Source organism: Megascapheus bottae, chromosome 16 (assembly GCF_031878675.1).
Source record: "Megascapheus bottae isolate mThoBot1 chromosome 16, mThoBot2.hap1, whole genome shotgun sequence".
Classification (NCBI taxonomy): domain Eukaryota; kingdom Metazoa; phylum Chordata; class Mammalia; order Rodentia; family Geomyidae; genus Megascapheus; species Megascapheus bottae.
In genome coordinates, this window is record NC_143524.1 from 53,944,427 (window position 1) to 53,969,599 (window position 25,173).

General features: G+C 35.8%; 1 protein-coding gene across 13 annotated transcripts in view; it reads right to left on the reverse strand.

Annotated features, from left to right (window-relative positions):
* Picalm (phosphatidylinositol binding clathrin assembly protein) overlaps nt 1–25,173 on the reverse strand; it is an 80,239-nt gene that overhangs the window by 16,224 nt on the left and 38,842 nt on the right. For 2 of the 13 annotated variants that reach the window (XM_090348566.1, XM_090348574.1), the window contains exons 8-20: nt 24,407–24,448; nt 21,761–21,846; nt 19,871–19,994; nt 19,490–19,626; nt 18,743–18,846; nt 16,398–16,547; nt 9,151–9,258; nt 7,373–7,504; nt 7,249–7,282; nt 6,999–7,098; nt 3,985–4,008; nt 2,558–2,617; nt 795–899 (exon numbers count right to left, since the gene is read on the reverse strand). In XM_090348566.1, the coding sequence (XP_090204692.1) occupies nt 795–899; nt 2,558–2,617; nt 3,985–4,008; nt 6,999–7,098; nt 7,249–7,282; nt 7,373–7,504; nt 9,151–9,258; nt 16,398–16,547; nt 18,743–18,846; nt 19,490–19,626; nt 19,871–19,994; nt 21,761–21,846; nt 24,407–24,448 (1,206 nt within the window). The remainder of the gene's footprint in view (nt 1–794; nt 900–2,557; nt 2,618–3,984; nt 4,009–6,998; nt 7,099–7,248; nt 7,283–7,372; nt 7,505–9,150; nt 9,259–16,397; nt 16,548–18,742; nt 18,847–19,489; nt 19,627–19,870; nt 19,995–21,760; nt 21,847–24,406; nt 24,449–25,173) is intronic. The other 11 variants (XM_090348570.1, XM_090348568.1, XM_090348567.1 and 8 more) reach the window with 11 other exon arrangements.

A 25,173-nucleotide genomic window follows, 5' to 3' on the forward strand; every position in this document is an offset into this window, starting at 1 on the left:
GTATATGATGAATTATTACTACTGTCATAACACCATGAGCAGAACCATAGATATAGGGTAAGCCACCCTTACCACTTCATAAAGGATTTATCCAATGTATGCTACCAAGGAAAGTAAACAGCAAGAACACCTTATACCCTTTTTAGGTACAATTTTTGCAGGGAAAACGTCTAGGTTTCTCTAATATGTACCAACAATAATGGAATGAATAATAAAGAGTAAATAGAGTAAATTTTCAGGAAGGAGGAGCACATTAAATATCCAAAGAGGAAAATATCTCAAAAAAAATTAATTGAACCGCATGGGATTTCAAAGGTTTCTTCCCCCACCTGGGTTTATTTTTTAATGTAATCTTTAGTGCCAAATGGTTATCTGATAAAAATAAAATAAAATCCAAAACATCCCAGGGAATGGTCAAGTGTTTTAGCAGTCTCTCAAGGGTATAGCTATTAAAATACCAGTCACACCAACAGCTAAGGAAGTGTGCTTGAGTTAAGGGTTTCTATAGTTCACAATGGACAGAATGCCCAAATCACCAAGATAAAATAAGTCCTAAACCTCAAGATCTACCAGCTGTAAGTTATGAAAAATTTTCATCTTTGTTATTTGTAATCTACCTATTCTTTCCTTCAAAATAATAGCTTTTATGTGAAAAAAATAAAGCAGGAGACATCCATCACAAAGGGTAAAAATACAAATACCTATTTATTTTTTAAGCCACATGACAAAATTTTTAAGTGTTACACAGTTCTTCCCACACAAGAATATTACAAGATACATATAGAATAGAATACCTGTGCTCCTGATACAGGGCCAAAGGGGTTTGGTGGTCTCATGACAGGCTGGCTGTATATTAAGGTTGGTTGTGTCATTACAGGTACACTTCCCATTTGAGGAGGCTACATAAAAGAATAATAACAATTTAAGTCTTTCTCACTACTAAAAAGGTAAACAAAAATGATTGAATAAAATGTATCATTCCTATTTTTTTTTAACTAGAAGGGCAAGTTACTTTGCACATAATTCACCCTAACTATAAATTTTTAGAAAGTATTTTTCTACATGGCAAGAATTTACCATGTTCCATTTAAAAAAGGTTGTAAAGAAAGACATCTTTTTTTTTTCTATTCAATGAAGTTGGGGAATTTAAACTTTAAGTAAATGGCTTTGTACATCAGGCCACGGTTCTATATATTATGAAAGCAATCACAAGACAGTTTTTTGGTTGTTGTTTTACAAAATTAACTTTCTTCAGTTCTTAAATTTTATTTTTGAAAGAACCAAGATGGGCTTAAATTGCATATAAAAATTCACTCTTAAGTAAATGAAAAGTAGAATTTTTCCACAGGGGGCTAAGGAGGCTAACACAGGAAGGGTATCAGTCTATGTTGTATAATGAAACCACCTCAGAGATCATAGACTTGATTGCCTTTAAAAAAAAAAGAGAGAATGCATACACACACCATTATTTCATTTTGGTTAGAATGCAATGGTCTCTAATCTTCAATTTCAAAAAGTTCTATTTAAACCTTTCAAGTAGACTATTGTTTATATCTAAAGCTTCAAGTTCACTGCCATGACTGCCACACTTCAAAACAGAAAGGCAGCTAACTTCATACTGTATACATGCAGTAGACAGACTCAACAATGCCGCCTTCTACTACCATCAGTTTCTCAAAAATATGAGAGGGAACTGAAGCTACAACTGACAATCTTTATCAAAGTCTATGCTGACAGGGTTACAAGACTAAGATAATATACAATGTGTATTCTAGGGAGTTTAAAGACTTTATGCTTTAACAACCTTTTTAAATAGGAAATTCTCTCTGGTCTGTACCAGTCAAAATTTATCCATACAATTTTTTAAAAAAGTTAATTACAACTGAGTATTGGAGGCTGCTGAGAAGATCTGAGGATTGTGGTTCAAAAACAGATTGGGCAGGAAAGGCCCTCATTCATATCTCTAAGCCCTGACTCTTATCTCTAATTAATCACCAAAGGCTAGAAATGGGGCTGTGGCTCAAGTGGTAGAGCCCTAGCTTTGAGTTAAAAAAAAAGCTTTAGGTGTCTGTGTCATTCAATTTGGAAAAAAAACCTAATATTTTCTGCATTAAAAAAAAGCTTATGAATAGTGCCCAAACCCTGAGTTCAAGCCCCAAGACCAGCACTAAACAAACAAATAAATGTTAATTCCCCTCCTTCCTCTATAATATGAAGACAGTAAGATCAAAAGATCTCATTGATATTTAATGTAAAATCTGGAAAACAAAAATTTGGAGCTAACTTTAAATAAGATTTTAAGGACTTGTGGCTTAGACGGTAAGACTACTTGCCTAGTAAGTACAAGGTCCTGCTTTAAAAATAAAAACAAAAATACAGTCTGTAATTTAAAAAAAAAAGACATGCTCAGAAGAGTTAGGAGGAGGAAAAAAGAATAACAGTGCTAAATAATACCTACTGTACAAGGATTATTCTAGATATACTTATGAAAGCAATCCTGGGGTATGAACAGAGCACTACATTCTTCTAGTTTAGATGTATCTGGAAATATACTTACGATCCCATATCCTATCATGCCTGTTGGTGTAGTAGCAGGATAGGCCATTACTGGGGGTGCCTAATATGGTGAAAAGAAAAATAAGGAAATTAACTCATGCTTATCAATTTAGTTCAAAGCACAGTTATAGTTCCACTAAAAGAAAAAGAATTGTTAAGACAGCTGTGGTTAAGTGACATTTTGATCAATAACTGTCAATTAATGTTCAGTGAAAGTGTCTTAAAAATTAGTAGAAAAAAAGCAAAATTGTTAAAAAGAAAAAAAATCATTTAAACTTAGACACCACCCTGTTTTAAGATTTCATCGTATTTTTTATAACTTTAAAAATCTTTGCTAAAGCAGCTGCCTAGCTAGTTTGTGTGATATTTAGTCATTCACTGTGATAAAAATTGTCTGTCAAGACGGGTCTATTTCTTAAGCACTGAAGAAAAAAAATCTTAAAGATTTCTAATCAACTAATAAATTGATCTTCAAAAAAATATATTTTCTAAGGACCTCATTCCTTGTTATCAAAGAACTCTAAGTATGACTATCTCTATAAAACACAGTCCTTACATAAGCAGTATGGATGTTAACTTTCTAATTTATTCCAAACAACACTAAAAATTATTCCTTCAGAGAAATAAACATTTTAACTCAGTTTATATTTTCATGATTAAAAGCACCATAGATAACTAAGATATTAAGTTGCTCTCTTACTATTTTGATGATTTATAAATAAACAATTGGTAACAGAATTATTTTTGATATAATGGCTGTCTTAACATTCCCTGTGTGTTTTCCTTATAATAAAGACTAAAAGTTGGAATACAGGAGAAAGACCAATAACGATGCTGAAACATTAAAAAAAACAAAAAAAGTGTGCGTGGGGGGGAGAGTGTGGAATTATATGGCAATTTGAACATATGCATGGAGAAGTTAAATGAAGCATAATAATAATAATAATAATAATAATAAAGTAATACTAAAATGAGTAGTCAGAAGTTAGGTTTGGGTATGCATGAAGGGCTTATTGGTCTCTCCCTACTGAAAAATCAAGGACTACAAGAGCAGTGAAACAAACTGCCAAGTATAGCAGAAGCCTATAAGATTACATGCAGTTGTTATCTTAAACATTACCACAATCAACATTTTCCTTCATTCAGAAACCATCAAGTGCAGAGTGGCAGCACAGACATACAGACACCCAGCCATCTGGCAGCAAATGGCAGAATATTAAGCAAGGAAAGAAAAATTGGTGTTTCCCATGCCATCATCAGAATCAATTCTGCAACACACCCATGAAATCAGTAAATGCTAGGAGGAATTTTTGGCACATTGAAAATTTGAATGTGAAAACAATAGCTGGAAGGTTATGAGATTCTGCTGCAGCAGTGGTTAATAGCATGCCAATTTATTGCAATAAAGGCTAGTTTTTGGTCACTTACGTATTGTGGAAAATGCATGCCATTCTGTTTTTCCCAGGGAGAACAATTACATAATGCAATAACATTGGATTAGAACAAGTACTTACACAACAAAATACACAGAGAGCATTTTAGTTAACATATACATTTACTAATTACCTTAAACCCTTTGCATTTCCAATATCTAATGAAAGGACATCTTTACCAAAACAATATCAAGGTTGACAAGGTAAGCTGAGACCGTTACCTCATTTTTCTGTATATGTATGCTAATAGTTCACTGATGACAAGCATCAACATGTACAGTCAATAGTGCAGAATTCAGTGCATCCCATAAAGAGGGCTATATCAGATGTCTACCACAGTAAAGATTATTAAAAATGCACAACTGAAAAGAATTTGTAGCCAGCGCACGCCTGTAATCTTAGCTTCACAGGAGGCTGAGATCTGAGGATCGAGGTTCAAAGCCAGCCCGGGCACTAAAGACTGTGAGACTCATCTCCAATTAACCACTAGAAAACTGGAAGTAGCGCTGTGGCTCAAGGGGTAGGGCAGTAGCCCAGAACTGAAGATCTCAGGGTCAACACCCAGGCCCAAGGATAAGATGGTAGCCTTGGGCTGAAGAGCTCAGGGTTCAAGCCTCATGACCACCACCACCAACAACAAAAATAATTTGCAGTATAACAAAGATTTTAATAAATTTTTAAATAGTTTTAAATTCCTTTTTAAACCTTGACAGTGTTTAAAGAATAATAACAAGGTTAGAAATGTAAAGAAACATCATAAGCAGCAGTTTATCTTAAATTGTGAATCACACCATTATTAGTTCCATATGTTAGCATTAGAAAGAAACTATAAAATCCACAAACAATCAACAAAATCTCCATAGGAGATTACATATAATCCCACAAACCCAACAGTACCATAGCATTCCTACGGAACTGCACAGACAAATTTTGAATGGTAACATCTCTAATTGTAGTGACCAATCCTAAACGTCAAGTACTATCTAAACTCATAACATTCCAAACAGTTTTATAATGATTTAATAAACATAAAAGCAAGAATTCACTGCACTTTAATCTAAGTGTTAATATTTATATAATTAAAATATGCTGAAGTGAAACTGGCTCAAAGTGGATACTGCTCAGGTCCTAAGTTTCAGCTCCTGGACTGACTGACTAAATAAACAAATAAAATTTGTGTATAACTCACACCCGATTATAAAACTCACTAGGCAGTAAAACATGTGATAGTGAATTCTGAAGCAAGGAATAGATTTCAATTTACATATGTGGTTCAAATGTTTTGCACATGAAAGAATCATTCAGTTTTATACTTAAACTTTCCTAAGAGAATATTACTTAAAAGATAAAAGCTAAAACATGTACACATGCCCATAAAAAACTAATAATGCCACCTATAGGAAAAAGGTGGCTAAAAGTGGGAGCCAGTGGCTCAGGCCCATCATCCTAGTTACTCAAAGGGCTAAGATCTGAGGATCACAGTTTGAAGCCAGCATGGCAGGGTAACTCCATGAGACTCATTTCCAATTAACTACCAAAAAGCTGGAAGTAGAGTGTGGCTCAAGAAGGAGTTAAAATCTCTAATAGATTGTATAGTCAAAGCCTACCCACCCATTGTTAGAAAACAACACCTCAAACTTACTTAATATGTACTGAGGATTAACGGTTGATGCCCATTGGTTGTAGACCCCCTATTTGCAAACCTAAAATTTATCATCTAGGGTTGGGAGTGTGGCCTAGCAGTAGAGTGCTACTACTAGCATGCACAAAGCCCTGGGTTCCATTCCTTAGTAACGCACACACACACACACACACACAGAGAGAAAAAGTTGGAAGTGGTGCTGTGACTCAAGTTGGAAGTGGTAGAGCAAAGACCAAGGACAGTGGCTAGGCCCTTGAGTTTAAGCCCCAGAACTGGGGAAAAAAAATTATAACCTCAAAAATCACTACTTGTGGTCATTCCTGCATATGTGCAAAGGAACAAAAAAACTGAGTTGCTAAATACGGATTATTCCCAGCTAAGGTGTAACCCAAGAGAAAAGTTGGGGAGACAGAGGTATCATAGTGAGTTGCGAAAGGGGCCAGATGGTCCAGGTTAAAATTTAAATGCTGACACTGGTTAGTGTAATGGCCTCATTTTCTTTTGTAAAACAACAGAACCTAGTAGAATAAAGTTTCTTTAGGATTTAATACTATAGTATGCGAGACAAATGAATACATGTACATATTTTCCCTAGCAATGGTTTAGTGTTTACTAGTCCCATGTGACTTTATTACTGTCAGAATAAAAATCAACTGATTAAAAAGAAAAAGATCATATTATGAAGAACTAAGCAGTTCAGAGAAAAATAATAATAGTTCCACGTGCTGGTACCTATAATCCTAGCAACTCAGGAGGCTGGATATCTGAGGATCATGGTTTGAAGCCAGCCAGGGCAGTAAAGTCCATGAGATTCCTATCTCTCCAATAAACGACTCAGAAAAAGCTGGAACTGGGCCATGGCTCAAGTGGAAGAACGCTAGCCTTGAGCAAAAAAAAAGCTCAGGGTCACAGGCCAGGCACAGAGTTCAAGCCACAGGGAGTGTGGGAGGGTGGGGGGGGAGAGAGAGGTATAATATGAACAAAACTCAGATTATACTATAATAAGTGATACATCTAGAACAACAATATAGAATAATGATTGAGAGCACATGCTCCTTAGAGTCTTGGTTCTAAAACTGCAGTTACTTAAGAGCTCTGTGGTATGGGGCACACTTCTTAATTGTGCCTCTATTTCCTCACTTATAAAATGTAGATACAATGTAACCTTTAAATTTATGCTAGGTACTGAAATGTACTGGAAAATAGTAAGGAACTTTAAAAATGAAAAAAAAAACTATACTGCTAAATTCACACAGTCTTTCCATTTTGTGATTACTTTATAAACATTTTTCAAGGTATATACTTGGTTGAATATTCAGGTGGTAGTACATATCAAGTAGTACATAATTAGTATATACCAAACTCACCATTGTTGCAGCATTCCAAGCAGTTGTTGGAGCAACCTTTGGTTGCCAATTAGATCCTCCAGTTAACTTCTTTTCACCTGGCTGGCTCCAATTTACATCACTTTAAATAAACACAAGTAGGGATATTAAAAGACACATGATAAAATTCTGTATATGTGCTTATACTAAAAGCATTTATTAAGTAGACTATAGAGATAAAAGCCAAATCAACTTCAAAACTGCATGGGAAAAGAATATAAAAAACACTTACTTCTTAGTAGTAGTTCCATTTCCAATGCCAAGATCTGGGAAAGGAGAAAAAGAAAACATTTTAAAACTAGACTCAATTTAATAAAACAACTTAAAGATGACCAAAGAATCCAAAGACAACTTACTTCCCACAAGGTTGGCTAAAGATGAATCCAAGTCATCAGACACTAATTTGTTAGGTGGAAGTTTGGCAACAGGAAGACTCTGGTTCTGAGAGGCCACTGTTGGTTTGAGAAGTCCACCTAGTTCATCAAAGCCTTAAAGTTACAAACAGACGAAATAGGATTTGTAAGGAACTTTATGGTGCTACAGCTTTCTAAAAGAGGTCTTTCCTTTTTCCCTTGTTTGTTTACTGGAAGAAAATTTTCCCCCAAAAGCCAGCAAAATCAAACCAGGGCATCAGTAAACAGCCTCAATGGAAAAAGGATAAGTTTACCACCTCAAAGAGAACTGACTGAGAGAGCTGCACCTACTTTGACAAACCATTTGACAAAATTATAGTAAGGGGAAGGAAATGAAACATAATCCTTCCTCTGCCTTCAGAATACTCAGTTATAACTAAAGCAATGTAAGCAGAAAATAGAATATTTGAAACTTTCAAAAGTCTGTTTTGAGAATATTTGTGTGACTGTTTCATACTACTCAAAGTACAAAGTTATGAATTAACCTAAGTTATATCTAAGCAATAATAAAACTGCATAAACTCATCTAGTTAAAGAAAGGGTATTTCTTGAAAATGGGAATCAAATTTGTAAGGTTCTTCACCAAAGGGTAAATGCAAATTCAACCAAATTAAGCCACTCAGGTACTCAGTAGCATAATAAAATGTCATGCGCTCAAATAAAAAATATAAGACTACTAGCGTGCATAACAAATAAATTCTTGGGCTAGAGGGGTGGCTGATATAGTATAGTACCTACTATAAAGCTTTGAGTATAAAGCCTTGAGTCCAAACCCCAATATTACCAAAGAACCCCCCCCCAAACACACACTCCACACATTTAAGTTTGTTCCTTTTTTGGATAACTAATTATGTTACTCAAATAAGAACACTTAAGTATATTCTTTTTTCAAGGAGAAGAGAAGTTCAGGGCATTATACCAGTTGGCCTATTCCAACAGGCCTATTCATAGCTAAATATGAATTACTAGCCAAAGTCAATGGTCATTTCATAAGAATAGAATTATGTGGTCTAAATTTCATAAAAACTTTACAAATTTCAAATTCCTGGAAGCACAGCATACACACTCTTCTCTATAGTCAGTAAGTTCTATTAAGGTACCATGAATAAGCACACTACAGGAATGATCACTCTTAAACAATAAAAGCTCCTGTACCCACAGACCTCATACCAACTAACAAATAAGCCAAGATCCACATTTCTATTTACCAGTTAAAAGTAGCCATTTTCATAAAAGATATATGAATAATTATGCATTTCAGTAAAGTTATGACTAAAAAGGCATGACATTCTGTAGTCACTACTTACTAAGCATTCTCCTACGTCTGTTGTGCTCTCTTTGTTATGGTATAAATCTTTCCCAACTTTAAAATTGTAATCAAGAATACATTCTTGCCAGGTGCTAGTGGCTCACATCTGTAATCCTAGCTTCTCGGGAAGCTAAAGTCTGAGGATAATTGTTAAGACTGTGATCTCTAACTACCAAAAAAAGAAAAAAAAAAAAGGCCGGAAGTGAAGCTATGGCTCAGGAATAGCATCTATGCTCTGAGTTCAAACCCTAGGACTGTCAGAAAAAAAGTTCTTGAGGTTCTAATCTAGTAGTCTGGGAAAAGGGAGCTAATGTCATTAGCTACCTCAATTTAACCTACTTACAATGCTAATTGTAGCTCTACTTGTCCTTATACAGAATCTACATTGTTTCATAAAAAATTATATTCTTACCGCCAGAATCCACAATAACGTTCGTAGATTTATTTCCAAACACAGATTCAAAGTCAACATTAAGGCCAGTTGAAGGATGTGACTGTGCAACTGGAGAAGGAGTGAATCCTGAAAATTCAAAATGTAAAAAAGTTCAATCTCTATTAATTTTATATATCTTTAATAACTGGTAAAGGATGGAAAAAGTAAATTCTCTAATAAAAAATTAATGCCATATTTTTATGGTAGTTACGTTTCCTAACAAAATCATCTATTAAGAAAAATCATTTACCAAGGAAACAAGAAACAACTGACGATTAATTTCTGGTTTGCTTATCTTTGCCTTAATTTTGCATGTTGTAATATCTTATAAATCAAAGTCATCTGAACTCTGGGATTCCCCATGAAGCAAAATATGTATGCAATGAAAATGTAAATCAATCGGGAATAAAAAAATAAGCATTTTGCGATAACTAAAAAAATCAGTCTTAATATTCTCAAAATGACATTTTAATTCCTCCTATCTACATTCTACCTTCCTTTTCCCCCTTTTCCCCTGGAGAGTTAATCAAAAGCTACACAGTTTAAATTCACTGGAGAAGTTGTGGGATTCTAAAAAGTTGCAATCCGCCAGTCTTTATGCCTACCTGTGTCCAATGCTGCTTTTACAACAATGAAACAAAAACTCCAAACCGCTCTTTAACTCTAATTTCCAAGATAAGGGCCAGGATATATATAATCATTAATATGCTAACTCACTCAAGTCAGATCTGAAACATTAACCCATAAGCAGAACACTAACATTATTTTTTGTTATGTTACTTACACACTGGCACCATAAGTATGAGGCAAGCAAACACCAAGTTAAAGTCTTTGAGACCCATTCATACTGGGCTAAAAAGCTTTTTCGCATGTGAGGGTTTGTGTTTTTTGTTTTAAAATTATAGAAGCTAAAAAGGACAATAAAAAACCAACTAAAACTATTAGGACTTTCATATGACTATACATCCCTGTATCACCAGATAACTTCAAATAAGTACTAACTAGCCTATCTAACTAAAAGTTCCTTCACCTGATAGATTATATTAAATGGCCCAACTACGATGTTTTTCATCTAGAAGTTCTATTTCTCCTGAATCATCTTTAATCAGAATGTCACTGGGAATTCTCAATGTAATCCACACTAGGATATATATCTATCAAGTACAATGATAATATACCATACTAACGAAGATTTTAAAGAAAATTGTAAGAAGTCCAAGAAAGGTCTTCAAAGACAGAAAACAGTGATTATTAACAGTAATGTCTAATTGTGAACAATGAGTAAGCCAAAACGCATGGTTCAAGCCTGTAACCTTATCTACTAAAGTGGTTGTGGAGACTTGTATCTCCAATTAATCTCCAAAAGAGACAAAAGTGGAACTGAGGTTCAAGTGGTAGAGTACCAGCCTTTAGAGAAAAAAGTAAAGGACAACACCTAGGCCCTGAGTTAAAGCCTCAGCACTGACACAAAAATAGTGACTAATAACAATAATTAACACTAAATATCAAAGTGGTAGGTATTGATGGTGTCACTTTAAACGTAGCATTTTGGATCATGTAATTAATATTCTGTAGAGGTATAGCATACATTTTTTAAAACTAATGTACAACTATGATCTTGGCCCAATCACAATCTTCTTTGTGCTCCTACTGGGGGCCTTGGCACTGACTGTCTCTTTTGATCAAGGTTGGTGTTTTACTCCCTGAGGCACAGCTTTACTTGCAGCCTTTTTGGTGGTAAACTGGAGATTACTCACACAGACTTTCTTGCCTCAGCTGGCTTCAAACCAAGATCATTTGATCTCTACCTCCTGAGTAGCTAGAATTACAATAAAAGCTACCAGTGCCTGGTTCTTAAACTACTTTTAATTCAGAGATATTGCCTTTATAAAGAGAATACAAACATTACCAAAACAAAACAATTTCATACATAAGTCTCTAGATCATCAAAAGAATTTGGAAGAGCAAATACAGGCATATTTATTTAAAAAAAAAGAAGAAGAAGACAAGGTAATTCTAGTGGCACATTTGTAATCCCAGTTACTTAAGACACTGGAATCTCAGGATTACAGTTTGAAGCCAGCCTGGGTAGAAACTTTTAATGTAAGAGTATTATTTCCAATTAAACATTAAAAAGCTGAAAGTAGAACTGTGACTAAAGTGGTAGAGTGGTAGCCTTGAGGAAAAAAAAAATCTCAGGGACAATGCCCAGGCTTGAGTTCAAGCTCCAGAATCAACACCAAAAAGCAAGAAAGAACAAAAGAGGGGGAAGAGTGGAAATAGAGAAGAAAGAAAGGAGCAAGGGAAGGAGAGATGGGGGGGGAGGAGGTTACAGGAAGAGAGGAGCTGACACTTCCCCTAAAGTTCTGCAGATCAAAAAGAACCAGGCCTGTCAAATAAAAGTGGGGGAGAGGGTGGAATGGGGGTGGGGAGGAAGGTGAGAAAAAAAGATATTTAAGAATTCTAAGCTAAGATCTGAGGATGGTAGGTTCGAAGCCAATTGGAGCAGGAAAGTCTCTGAGACTCTATCTCCTTTTAACCACCAGAAGCCCAGAAGTGGTGCTGTGTCTCCAAGTGGTAGAGCACTAGCCTTGAGCAAAAGAGCTCAGAGACAGTACCCAGGCACTGAGTTCAAGCCCCACAACCAATTTAAAAAAATCTATCAGTTTACAAACATTAAGAGTACAAGCTTTAATTACACCACAGACTTTGGTTCTCATAACTCCTTAAATTAAGAGCCAATGTATCTACTCCAGATAAACAAAAATGTATCTTGCTTATTTATGTGTCCATTCTACTATCATCACAGTGTAAAAGTATATATTACTCTTTAGCAGGCTCACACCTATAATTCTAGCTGTCAAAATGCTGAGATCTCAAGATCAAAGTTCAAATCCAACTGGGTAGGAAAGCCCATAAAACTCTCATTGCCAATTAATCAGCAAAAAAGTTGGAGGCAGAATGGTAACTCAAGTGGTAGAGAGCTAGCTTTGAGCAAAAAAGCTCAGGCCCTAAGATCAAGCCCCAGAGAACTGGAATGCACACACATGTGCACTTGTGTTCACACACACACTCTCATAGCGTACATACTGATCTTTAAAGAATTCTGCAGATTAGGGGCTGGGAGTTTGGCACTCTACACTGGTAGAGTGCTTGCTGCACTAAGACCCGGGTTCCATTTCTTGGTTACCAGATACATAGAAAAAGCCAGAAGTGGTGCTGTGGCTCAAGTGGTAAAGCACTAGCCTTGAGAAAGCTCACGGACAGTACTCAGGCTCTGAATTCAAGCCCCAGGACTGGCCAAAAAAAAAATCTCCACAATATAATACTACCAACCTGAATTCTTGTATCACACATGGACCAATAACTTATAACTAGACCAAATACACCAAACAGCCTGTTACAGTCACTAGTTCCCATTTACCTGCATGGGGAGAAGCAATTGTTCTTCTTTTTTTGTTTCTCCCTAATTTAATCCTGCTATATTAAAATCCCTCAGAAATGAAGAAAAAAAGAAGCAAGGAAGCAAAGCAGGAAGAAAGGAATCCTACTATTTATTGTACTACAAAACAACTTTTATTTATTTAAAGAGGATGGGTTCTCCTAAGTCCCCAGAGATATCAAGTAATGAAATTAAAGTATTATCTAAAAGTATGTCAAGAAAGATGCACAGATGCAAAGCATGTACCTCGTGTGAATAATCTCTATGTGGACAGAAGAAAAAGTAAAAGGAAATTCTAAATAAATTGCACCAGCTGATCAGCTATTGCAGAAGCAAGCAGTGAATTTCCAAGGTTACAATCCTGTATATATGTGTGTGTGCGTGTGCGTGTGCGCGTGCATGGCACACGCATAAGCGCGCTCAAAAGTCATATATGTAAAACTTTGGGGCAATCTTGCAATATAATCTATTTTTAAATGATAAATATTATTATTATTTTTGCCAGTCCTTGGCCTTGAATTCGGGGCCTGAGCATTGTCCTTGTGCTTTCTCAAGGCTAGAGCTCTACCACTGCAGCCACAGCACCATTTCCGACTTTTTTCTATATATGTGGTACTGAGAAATCGAACCCGGGTCTTCGTGCATGCCACATACTTTCCTGCCTGGATTTGAAACATGATCCTTAGATCTCAGTCTCCTGAGTAGCTAGGATTACAGGTGTGAGCCACCAGCACATGGCAGTATATATAGTTTTAATTGTAACAAACTAAGGAAAGCTAGTAACAGACTTAACAAAGTCAGCTAGACATTGGTGGGGTTTTTTTTGTTTGTTTGTTTGTTTGTTTTTGCCAGTCCTGGGGCTTGAACTTCAGGGCCTAAGCACTGTCCTTGGGCTTTCCTCAAGGCTAGTGCTTTATCACTTGAGCCACAGAACCACTTCTGGCTTTTCTGATGTATGTGGTAATGAGGAATCGAAATCAGGATCTTGTGCCTGCTAGCCAAGCACTCTTAGCAGTAGGCCAAACTCCTGGCCCGATGTTAATGTTTTTACTGCTTCTGCAATGGCCAACACCCATATTTGGAAAGACATACATGAACATAAAAAGAACCTTAAATTTCACAATGTTTTATACTCCAGAATATTTACAAGTCCTGAGTATGTATTAAAATAAAAACATTAACTGGCATGTATTCACAAAAATCTGTGTTTAAAGAAAAGCAACATTAGACATTGTTCTACATAAGCAAATAGTCATTAAGTCATTTTCCTCAAAAAAAATTGTGAAAACTATTTTTAAGGGAAAAAAAAAACCCTTCCTGTACAAATCAGTAAACTTCAAGAGATTACTGTCAATCTATATTCAAATAAAACAACTACAATAGAAGATTCATGGCATGTAAAGGCAATGTCAGGATAAACTTGCGTGCTAAGAAAATAGTGACAAGGCAGAAGGGAAGAGAAAAGGAAGAGAGGAAAATTAGCAGGTGAAAAGAAAGAAGAGGGACAGGTAAGAGCGTGATGAATGAACGGAAAGAATTTAATGTGAAACTAAAACACTTCAAATTACAACCCAGGTAAAAAAAAATAAAGCTCTAATCAATGTTCTATTAAAATGTAAGAAAGAAACTACTATACACATCAAATTAGAGGAAGGACATACAAAGCAGTTGGCTTTTCAGACAATACTAACCTGTCTTCTAATGTCTAGCTTTACTAGTTCACACAGTCAATTCATGGCATAAGGACTGTACAACTGACTTCTTAAGTCAGCGCTCCTAAAGCTTCCACGAGGAACAAACTACATAACAGATTTGAGCACTGTATTATGACATCAATGTCTTCCTCTGGCAGGGCTAGGGGATATAAGGGATACAGCTCTTCTCTATCTCAGATTAATTCCACAAAATAGGATGATAATCTTGTTTTACAATTACAAGAAGGGATCATTTTAATCAACTACTGAACTTTGGGTATACATACTTTGAGCTATTAAACTAGTGAATGTCTGAGTTGGGACTTTCTCTAATGTCTTCTGTACACTTGTTTTCTAGTTCCATTCCTCTCACATTCCTTTCTTCCTTATTTATCAAATAAGACAAGATGTGGCCAATTGATCTCTTCAAGGTATACAAAGAACATTCTGCATGTTGTTTTAACCAAAACTTAAGTTGGTAGGGTGTCAGTGGCTCCCACCTGTAATTCTAGATACTCAAGAAGTTGAAATGTGAGGATCTTAGTTTAAAGCCAAGCCAGGCAGGAAAATCCACGAGACTCTTATTTCTAATAAACTATCAAAAATGCTGAAAGTGGAGCTGTGGTTCAAGTGGTGCTTACAGTACTACCCATGAGCAAAAAACAAAAGCTCTTAGATGGCTCCCAGTCCTGAATTCAAGCCCTAAGACCAACACCAAAGTAACAAAACATAAAACAAAACTAAAAGCCGTTCTAAACTTTTTAAATTTTATATTGTAAAGGTAATGAACAGAGGAGTTGCAGTTATACAAGTAAGTGAGCTGCAGTTACATAATTCATTTCCTTTTGAATAGTGTCACCTCTTCCCTTAGTTTTACATTTTTTTTTTAAGTGGAAGAGCTGGGCAGTCACAGTCTTGAATTATAGTTCAGTCTATGCTACAAAGTGAAACTAATCTCAAAAAAGGGGAAGTGAGGATGCATATATTAAGAACATAGTGCAAGCATATTCTTTTGCTTAAGTATATACTAGAAATGTATTCTTCCCTGTACAGTGCTGACATACAATTTTGCTTTTTATAGTCAAATGATAGGTTACTGAAGCCAAGTTGCTTTTCTACTTCACTAGTTAAAATACAACATATACTTCCTATTTAGCGAGTGAGACAGAGTACTTAAGAGTATCTGACAATCTGAAGTTTTAAAAAAAAAACCAAACATTAAGATTACTACTAAGAATGACAACCAATGCTTTCCCCAAGCACAGAGGGAAAAAAAATATAAGCACACACAAACATCTAGGTTTAGAAGAATTTCACTTCCTGTGTGTGTGCACACATGCAACAGGCCTAGGGTGTGAACTCAGGGCCTGGGTAATGTCCTTGAGCTTTTCTGTTCAAGGCTAGTACTCTACCACAGCTCCACTTCCATTAGTTATTTATTTTTGTATTCCATGTAGATTAAGACTCTCATGAACTTTCCTGCCCTGGTTGGCTTCCAACCAAGATACACAGCCTCCTGAGTAGCTAGACTATCAGACTGAGCTACCTGCAGTAGTCTATTTTTTGTGTGTGTGTGTGCCAGTCCTGGAGCTTGAACTTAAGAGTCTGTGTCCTTGGGCTTTTCTCAAGACTAGAGCTCTACCATTTGAGCCACAGCACCACTTCCAGCTTTTTCTACGTATGTGGCACCAATGAACTGAACCTGGGTCTTCATTCATGCTAGGCAAGCACTCAACCACTAGGCCAAACTCCCAGCCAAAATACTACTTTTTTTTTTTTACCAACTTTCTTAATAAACTAGACACTTAAATACTAGACAACTAGAATACTACATTAGATACTGAATAAAACACTGAAGGAGTTGAACATTAAAGGCAATTTCCTATCCTAAAATCTTATATTAAATAAGAAATACTAGTTAACAATTTTTTAAAAAATCTCACTACATGACTAATGCTGTCCAATTTATTTTTAGGTTTGAAGCTCAAATACAAATTAATGTACTACTTTAAAAGTAATTAATGGATATGTAAGAAATACTTAGGCAGTATAAACAGTAATTGGAAAAAAAATGTTAAATGGTACTTTACCAACAAACATTTCATGAGTAGGTGTCCTAGTGGTAAAAGTGGATACATCTGAAGAAATGGGAAGGTGAACATCACCACTACTTTTTGTGAGGAAAGGATTTAAGCTTGGAATGGCATCATCAACAGCATCTATAGTAGCAGAGAAAGGATCTGTGCAGTTCCAGTGAATTACAGCAGAATGAAGAAAGAAGTAAATAAATTAGTATGGTAATTAGTCAAAAGATGCAAAGTGAGAAGTAGTAGCTACATTACTGTTTCTTAATTTTAAGTGCAAATACATCTAATCACAAAGATGGAAGAATTGCCCTTAATGACTTTTAAAAGAAATCCTTAAAGGGGGAAAAACCATTTGTGATCATTAGCAACAGTAGCATGTTAAGGAGAGATTTTTCTAACATTAGAAAGCCAACAGTTAGTTTAAAAGGAGAAAAATAACAAGGATGTTTCTATACAATATTCACTCACCTTGTGCCCATCTTCCCTAAACCAGAAGGGAGTATAATGACTGATGGCACAGTTATGTTTACTCAAGTAAAGGCGGGTGTGGGAGGAGATATACACGACAAATGTTCACTACAAGTAAGCTTTCAAAAAAGAAGGGTAATCTCAAATTAGAGAGACTGTGTAGCTGCCCTCTGTTTAGGTTCAAAGGTAGTAAATACAAAATAAAGATGAAGAAAAGATGTAAGGATAGGATAAGAGAGATGAAAGACTACTCCTTTAGTAGACGGAAAATGACTGAGGCTGCTTAAGTGACATTAAAAAAATGTCGTTCTCTATTAATTATAAAATTACTATATGCTTTTCATCAACCTACATCTAAAGTTACCTTAAAACCAGATATATACTGTACCACTCAAGATAATCTAATACTGAAAGCCAATTTTTGAGAGTCAGAGTTAGCTGAATGCCGGAATAAATAAAAAAAGAGTAGCAAAAACATAACAGCACATTTTCTTTACTTTGTAACCCACTTAAACGGAGCCAGCCAGATATCGTGGCACAAATCTGTAATTCCAACACTTGAAAGGTTATATATATTATAGAAAAAGTATATTTAAAGTAAATGCTATTTGATCCTATATCAAGACATGCTCAGCCACTGGGGATACAGTTTTGAGCAGATTATTTAAGAATGCTTGAATCTGGTATACTTATTTGTTGGTAAACTTGACTAAACCATTGTAAGGATAAGGTTTGTATATAACTAAAAATCCTGCTTATTATTCTATTTGAGAATTGTGAATGTGTTTACCGGACACCTCCCTGAACTTCACTAAGATTCTATATTATTTTCACATAATTAAAAAAAATCTTTAATGTTAAAACAAACAACAAAAAAATGCTTGACTTCACAGAGCTTATATTCCAGTAGGCATTAAACAAAAGAAAACAAATAAAAACAAGATCTAAAAACTAGCTGGCTATCTGTGGCTGATACCTATAATCCTAATCCTAGCTACTCAAAGGCTAGGATCTGAAATGCCATGGTTTGAAAGCAGTCTATGCACGAAGAGTCCATGAGACTCTTAAAAATTCAGGTGTAGTACCTAGACCCTGAGGAATTCAACCCTAAGATGGGCACAAAAACAAAAACAAAAAAATCTAAAAAACCATCCTTAATTTACACTATAAAAACTGACCTGGATGAATACTTTGCTTCAAAGACAATGGTCCAAGGTCACAGTCCTTATGTGATTAGGTTATAATCTAAGTTGCCACGACATACTTCACTGCCTGATATAACACTATTTGAGTTTCACAGGAACCTGTCACATACTTACACAAATAGGAACCTTTTGCCCTGTAGATAGAAATTTTGTATACCAAAGTAATATTAATATTATAAACTTTCTAACAATGGAATTCAAATCACATTAAAAGAATGAGTTCATATTTATGAACTCATTTATGGTCATTCCTTTTATATTTAATTTTACCCTCCATCATTATTTTATAACAAACACAAATTATAAAACTGCATTTGTAATAAATGAAAATGTGGAGATAATATTAGTTCACTGCTACTTTAAAGTTTCTCCAACTCTTAAGTATAACAAAAAAACCATACAAGTGGCAGGAGTATGGCCTGGTGGTAGAGTGCTTGCCTAGCATGCAGGAAGACTCAGGTTTGATTCCTCAGTACCACAAACATAGAAAAAGCTGGAAGTGGATTGTAGCTCAAGTGGTACAGCTCTAGCCTTAAGAAAGTCCAAAGACCCCCAAGGCCCTGAGTTCAAGTCCCAGGACTGGCAAAAAAAACAAAACAAAAACCATACAAGTAAATCAAAACACAGGTAATAGAAAGATGTATATAGGACATCTAAAACAGAATGAATGCTTACCTCCCCATGTACTTGCTACCTGAGAGGCAGTTGACATAGAATGTACAGATGGATGGAAAGTTGGTTGTTGCAAATCAAGCAGGTCATTTGGCAGCTTTGATGTGCTAAAAATTTTTGAAAATAAGTTATTTCATGAATTTTGCTCACATAATAAAAAAACATTAAGTGAAATAAAACTTCAAAAATTTCAATTTCAAAAGAAGGAACAGTTTCAGCAAGATAACACTGAACAGTAACAGCATATTTCTGAAAAAAAAATTCTAACACATCATAGTCAGCTTATATAGGATTCAGTAACAAATAATTTTCTAGGAAGACCTGGTGACTGCCCAGGAAAATACCTGTTTCACTGTACTAATTCTACTGAATATAAACTATCACTATATTTAAACATACCAAATATTTTACTACCACTTCTATTGTAAGAATTCAGGATTAACCCTTAAAAGAGCTGCAAACCTTCTCTGAAGACATTTAAAAATTATCCAAAAATGTGGGGTACCAATGGCTCACACCTGTAATCCTAGCAGATCTTGATTCAAAGCCAGCCAGGGTAAAAAAGTCCCCATGAGATTATAATTAACCACTCAAAAACTGGAAGTGGCACCATGGCTCAAGTGGTAGAGTGCTAGTCTTGAGCACAAAGAGGCTCAGAGGCAGGGCCCAAGCTCTGAGCTCAGGCCTCAGAATCAATTACCTACTAAATAAATGAGTTATCCAAAAGTAACGTTTACTTTCTCTCCATACCTGTTAGAAGAACTGGGGGTAGAAAATATGTCGATGGCTGGTGCAGTCATTAAACCCCCTGTTGAGGTGGACACAGGAGAGGCTGCAGTTGTTAAAGAGGTATGAGGTTTCTTTGCAAGTTCTTTTAGGCGCTGTTCCTGTTGAGAAAGGGAAATAAAAGGAATCTAGATACTACTTCTATCTGTAAGGCCTCTGAAAAAAGTATTTTCTAATTTTGTTTTAGTAGCCAAAAGGCATTCCTTTAGTCTTTTCACAAGTTACTATGTCAAGATGAAAACCCAGACTGAATTATCAGTCTAAACATAAAAACCTTAAGTCTGTGGAGGTCCCATTTATTCTATGACCATCTTACTTGTTTGTGAAGTAAATCCGTACACTTACCTTTAAAGCTTTTAAACGAGCCTGTTCTTCTTCTAATGCTGCTTGCTTTTCCCTTTCATCCACTTTGGTCAGAGATAGGCCAGTGCTTGCCAAGGAGGAAACTGCATTGGAAAGTGTTGTGGCTCTAGGACAGATAAGAGATAATTTGGTTTTGTGTCAATAACTTTATAGCCAACTCACAAAGTGACCTGTCAACTCTGCCACCAATAGGCTATAACTGTAAACTCAAACTAGTATACTTCATATGAACTATTCTAGATATTATAGCAATTTTAACACTGCTGACTGACATGCACATTCTCTGCAGGCTCACAAGAGTGGCACACATTGCCTCCCCATACCCAATGAAAGGGAACCAGTGTAACTGAGGAAGTCATTGTATTCCTGTTCCTAACAGGAAAAAAATACTGAGTTTCACATAAGGAATGATCCAGTGATAGTTTACAGCCTGAGTGTTGGCACTGATACCACAGAATACCCAAGCATGAGCACCAGTACTAATACATGCCTTGGTATGTTTTTTCAAGACAACACTCCAAGATGTCACCTCTAGAAGACTTTAGGTCACTTGAAAAACAAGTTTCAATCCAGTCATAAACCTACACGACACCTCCTTTCTGTGAAAGTTTCCCTTTGGTGGAAGTAGAATTTTCTTTCAGTATTATGCATGCAAATACACCATTTCTCACTAGCCTCCTTTCCATATTGTCAGATATTTATCCATACCTGACCATAAGCCTCAACATTAAATTCGAGGATGAATATAAACATGTTAAAGAATTTTAACAAGATCTTGACCTCTATCAATTTTTCTTTATCCCATAACCTAAATATCAATTTCTACTCTTAGTACATAAACTGACAAAAGCTAAAAATACAATTTGGAAGACAGTTAATATGGGTTTGTGTGTCTGTGTGTTAGAAATTTAAAAAGCCAAACAGATTTTTATGATAAATATTTGAGGTAAACTGGTATACCTGATCCATGGAACAATAATTGTTCATTATTTTCTCAGTCAACTGAGCGATAAAATTATATATATTATATATATATATAATATATATATTATAGTACTTCTAAAAATCTACTAAAAACCATAAAATTCCAGCCTGAAAATAAAGTAAGTACTAAAATTTGTCAGTCATTTTGTTCTTTGGAAGCTTTTAAATTTATGCTTCTTTATAACAGGAGCTCATTATGCAGCCCAGATTGGCCTCAAATGTGAAATTCTCCTGCCTCAGCTTCTTGGAATACTGGGATTTCAGGTATGTATCACAATACCTACGGGGTTTAGATTTTTATTATTATTTTTTTAAAAAAGGAAATAGTGGAAGAATCTCATTGCCTAGCATACAAGAAGAACTGGGTTTGATTACTCAGTACCACATACACAGAAAAAGCCAGAAATGGTTTTGTAGCTCAAGTGGTAGAGTGCTAGCCGTGAGCTGAAGAGCTCAGAGACAGCGACCAGGCCCAGAGTTCAAGTCTTGTGACCGACAAAAAGAAAATTCTTCCTTCATGCCAGGAAACCTTCAGAAATAAACACAATTACTTCTGTAATTATTAAATTTGACACAAATATATAAGATCAATAGGAGATGATTTGTGCTATTTCAACTTGCTAAATTAACTGCAAAATTAGATGAGTAGACTGTGATGAAGACAGAACATATCATGGGCTGGGGAAGGAAGGTGGAATATCATTGCTGTTGTCTTAGTAGATGTTGACACCTAGGAATAATTCTAACAATTTACATATATTAAACCATTTCTTCCATAAGGCTGACACTATAATTAAACATAGCTTAACTAACCAACTTAGAACTTGAGCTGGATTCTTAATGTTCCCTTAAAAAAACAACTGTCATTGCCCAACACATAATTTGTACCTGCTTGCAGCTGTAGAATCTTTGATTTTCTTTCCTTCCAAGGAAGCTAAATGTTGTTCCAAAGCATCAAGAAGACTGCTGGGGGCCTGAAATTATACATAAATATTGAAAATTTCATAACAGCGCCACTGGCCAAAATACATCATGTGTTATCTGCAAAAATTACTGGTTCTATTTATATTAAGCCCAAGAAACAACAAAAATGTGTTACTGCCTCTCTGTTACCTGAACTATTTATTTAACTCATTTAGCAGCAAGTTTTGTGGATGAAATCCCCTAATTTTTTTTGGGGGGGGGGGCATCATGGGGCTTGAACTCTGGGCCTGGGCACTGTCCCTCACCTCTCCAGCTCAAGGCTAGCACTCTATCACATGAGCCAAGGTGGTACCCCTTTCCAGTTTTCTGATGGTTGATTGGAGATAAGAGTCTCAAGGACTTTATGCCCAGGCTGACTTTGAGCCAAGATCTGCGGACTACTAGGATTACAAGCATGAGCCACCAGCACCTGGCTATGAACACTTTGTATATATATAAGATGTATTTGGGATGGGTCCCAAATCTGTGTTTCATGTACCTCCCACCCGCATTGTGAAAGTAATTTTCAGACAATACTTTTAGTATGTCTGTATTCTGACCAATCTGCCACATGGAATTTCCCACTTAGTGTCATATGGACACTCTAAGAATTTTAGATTTTTAGAGCATTTGAGGTTTCTGAAACTTGGATTTGAGATGTGTGACCTGTTTGAGATGTCAAAACAGTAACTGTACATGGAAAGAGGGTACAGATTGAGGTGATGGAACTAAACTATGCTTTGAATACACAGGGTACACAGTTTACAATTGCTAAACTTCAATGAAATGGTTGTTTAACTCAAAGGTTTATTTTTTTTCTTTTCAACTGAAGACTAGTTTAAAACTAATGGGCTACAGGTCAAATGTCCCTTTAATATGAAGAGTTACTTGCAATGAAAAGGAAAACCTTTCAGTGTGCAAAGAACATTTTGTTCTCTTTTAAAAGAAGCAAGTATATCTGTGACATTTATTTACTACCAAGACTCTTCTGCATACATGTGTGTGTGCTCAGGGCCTGAGCACTCATTCTCCTTTGGCTTTTGTGCTAAGGCCAGTGTCCTACCACTTGAGCCAAAGTTCCACTTCTGGTTTTTCAGTGGTTAATTGGAGATAAGAGTCCCATGGCTTTCCTGTCAGCTAAGCTTTCAACTGCAATAGTCAGATCTGTTTCCTGAGTAGTCAGGTTACAGTCATTGAGTCATTAGCATGCTGTTGCTTCTTTTTTGGTTTTACAGCACTGAAGACTAAACAAGCTTCACACTTGAATGGCTCTACCACTTGAGCTATACCTCCAGTCCTTTTGCTTTCTTTTTAAATTTGCTTTACAGATAGGGCTACTATTATTAACTTTGTTGAGACTGGTTTGGAATAGCTTGGATTTCTGACACTCATCACTATGTCCACCCCTCAAATATCCCTTAAGATGTGACATAGTTTTAGATAACAAAATCTAAAAGCACAACATAACAAAATCTAAAAACACAAGCTGCAACATCAAATTTCTCTATTATGATTTTAAGGATCTCATTCATACATGCAATCTTACGCAAATCAACTTATCCCATGTACATGAGGTGCTTCATTTACATATAACCTATAACTAGATCATTTGTAGTTTTGAGAGTAGCTTTGATACCAGAGGCATGAACCAAAATACATACCATAAACAAAAAAGGAAAGTATTCACAAGAAAATGCTATCGAAACAAAAAGCAAAACAACAAAAAACCTTGGCTGGGTGCTGGTGGCTCTCAGGGACAGCACCCAGGTTCTGAGTTCAATTTCCTTAACTGACACGAGGGTGGGGGTGGGGTGGCGGGAGGGTGGGTTAGTGGTAGAGTATTTGCCTAGCATACATGAAAAGCCCTGGGTTGAATTCCTCAGTACCACATACACAGAGAAAGCTCAAGGACAGGGCCCAGGCTGTGAGTTCTTTTGACTGGCCAAAAGAAAAAGGAAAAAAAGGGAGGGAAGGAAGCTCAAAACAAGGTAAAAGAGAAGTAGCTTTATTTTAACCGAATGCTAAATGCTCTGCTTTACTGTCTCATTTAATGATCAAAGTACCATATGAAGTAGCTCTTGTAGTATCCTCATTTTACAGATGACATAAAAAAGTGAAAGCATATCATAAAGCCAGATGACTATAGCCAAGACCCCAAACTTAGTACTGAAGGTTACTCTCTTAACTCAACATTTTCAGGTTTATTCCTATTTAAGAGTCCCATCTCGGTTTAATAGCCACAAGGAAAGGTTTACATAAATCCTAAAACAATTCTCTATCGCTAATAAAGTGAAAATTTTGAATATCATTCTCTAAGTTCAGCTACCAAAATTGCTTTTCTATTGTTGTCTGCTTTCTGTTGTTGCTGTTTGGAAATTGTATAGTAATGAGTAGGGCCACAACAGAAATGTTAATTATTTTATGTGGTCATAATGGTTCAACATTTTTTAGCAATATATGAATATGCAAAAACCATCAAGAAAAATTAGACTGATCTTGACACTAGTGGGTACATGTTACTCAATTTTCAGTACACAAAAGATGAATTGATACTTTAATGGTACAACTTACCTGTGAAAGATCTGGTATATCGCCTCTGTCAATTCCAACTTGCTGTGAAGAAATATTGAATAAAGATATTTTGTAAATAAAAACAAGGAAAATAATACACTGTCAACAGTTATAAAAATCAGGAAAATAAGATTTCCAAAGATATCACTATTTTCAATGGCTTAGATATTATTAGATAGCTCGAATACAGTAACAAACAGACTACATTTGGAAATTCAACCTATGCAAAGTTGTACTCTCCATATCTTCTAAATACCTGTATCAGCTACTTTGCCATACCTGAAAAGTTAAATGAACAAGTTCCTTGGGGCATAAAAAAAATGTTAAGAAACAATCCTGAGGACGTATCTTTTTTGTTTTTCTGTCTGAATTATGCTTTTCCATAAACACTGTTTTCTGTTCTATGGGCCAGATTATTATGATTATTTTTTTTTTCTTTTTGGTGCTGGTTCTATTGTCCCTAAGCCTGTGTGCTCAAGGCTAACACTCTGTCACTTGAGCCACAGTACCATTTCCAGCTATTTCAGTGATTTCCAGCAAAACCCCAAAACGTAACTAATGCTTATTTTACTATATTTATTTATTTAGGTTGGTCATAGGGCCTGAGCACTCACTGTCCCTGAGCTCTTTAGTTCAAGGCTACCAACCTACTAGTTCCTGTTAAATGGAGATGAGTCCTCTTGTCTTTAGTGCCCTGGCTGGCTTTGAACCATGATCCTCAGATCTCAGCCTCCTGAGTAGCTAGGATTACAGGTCTGCACCACTGT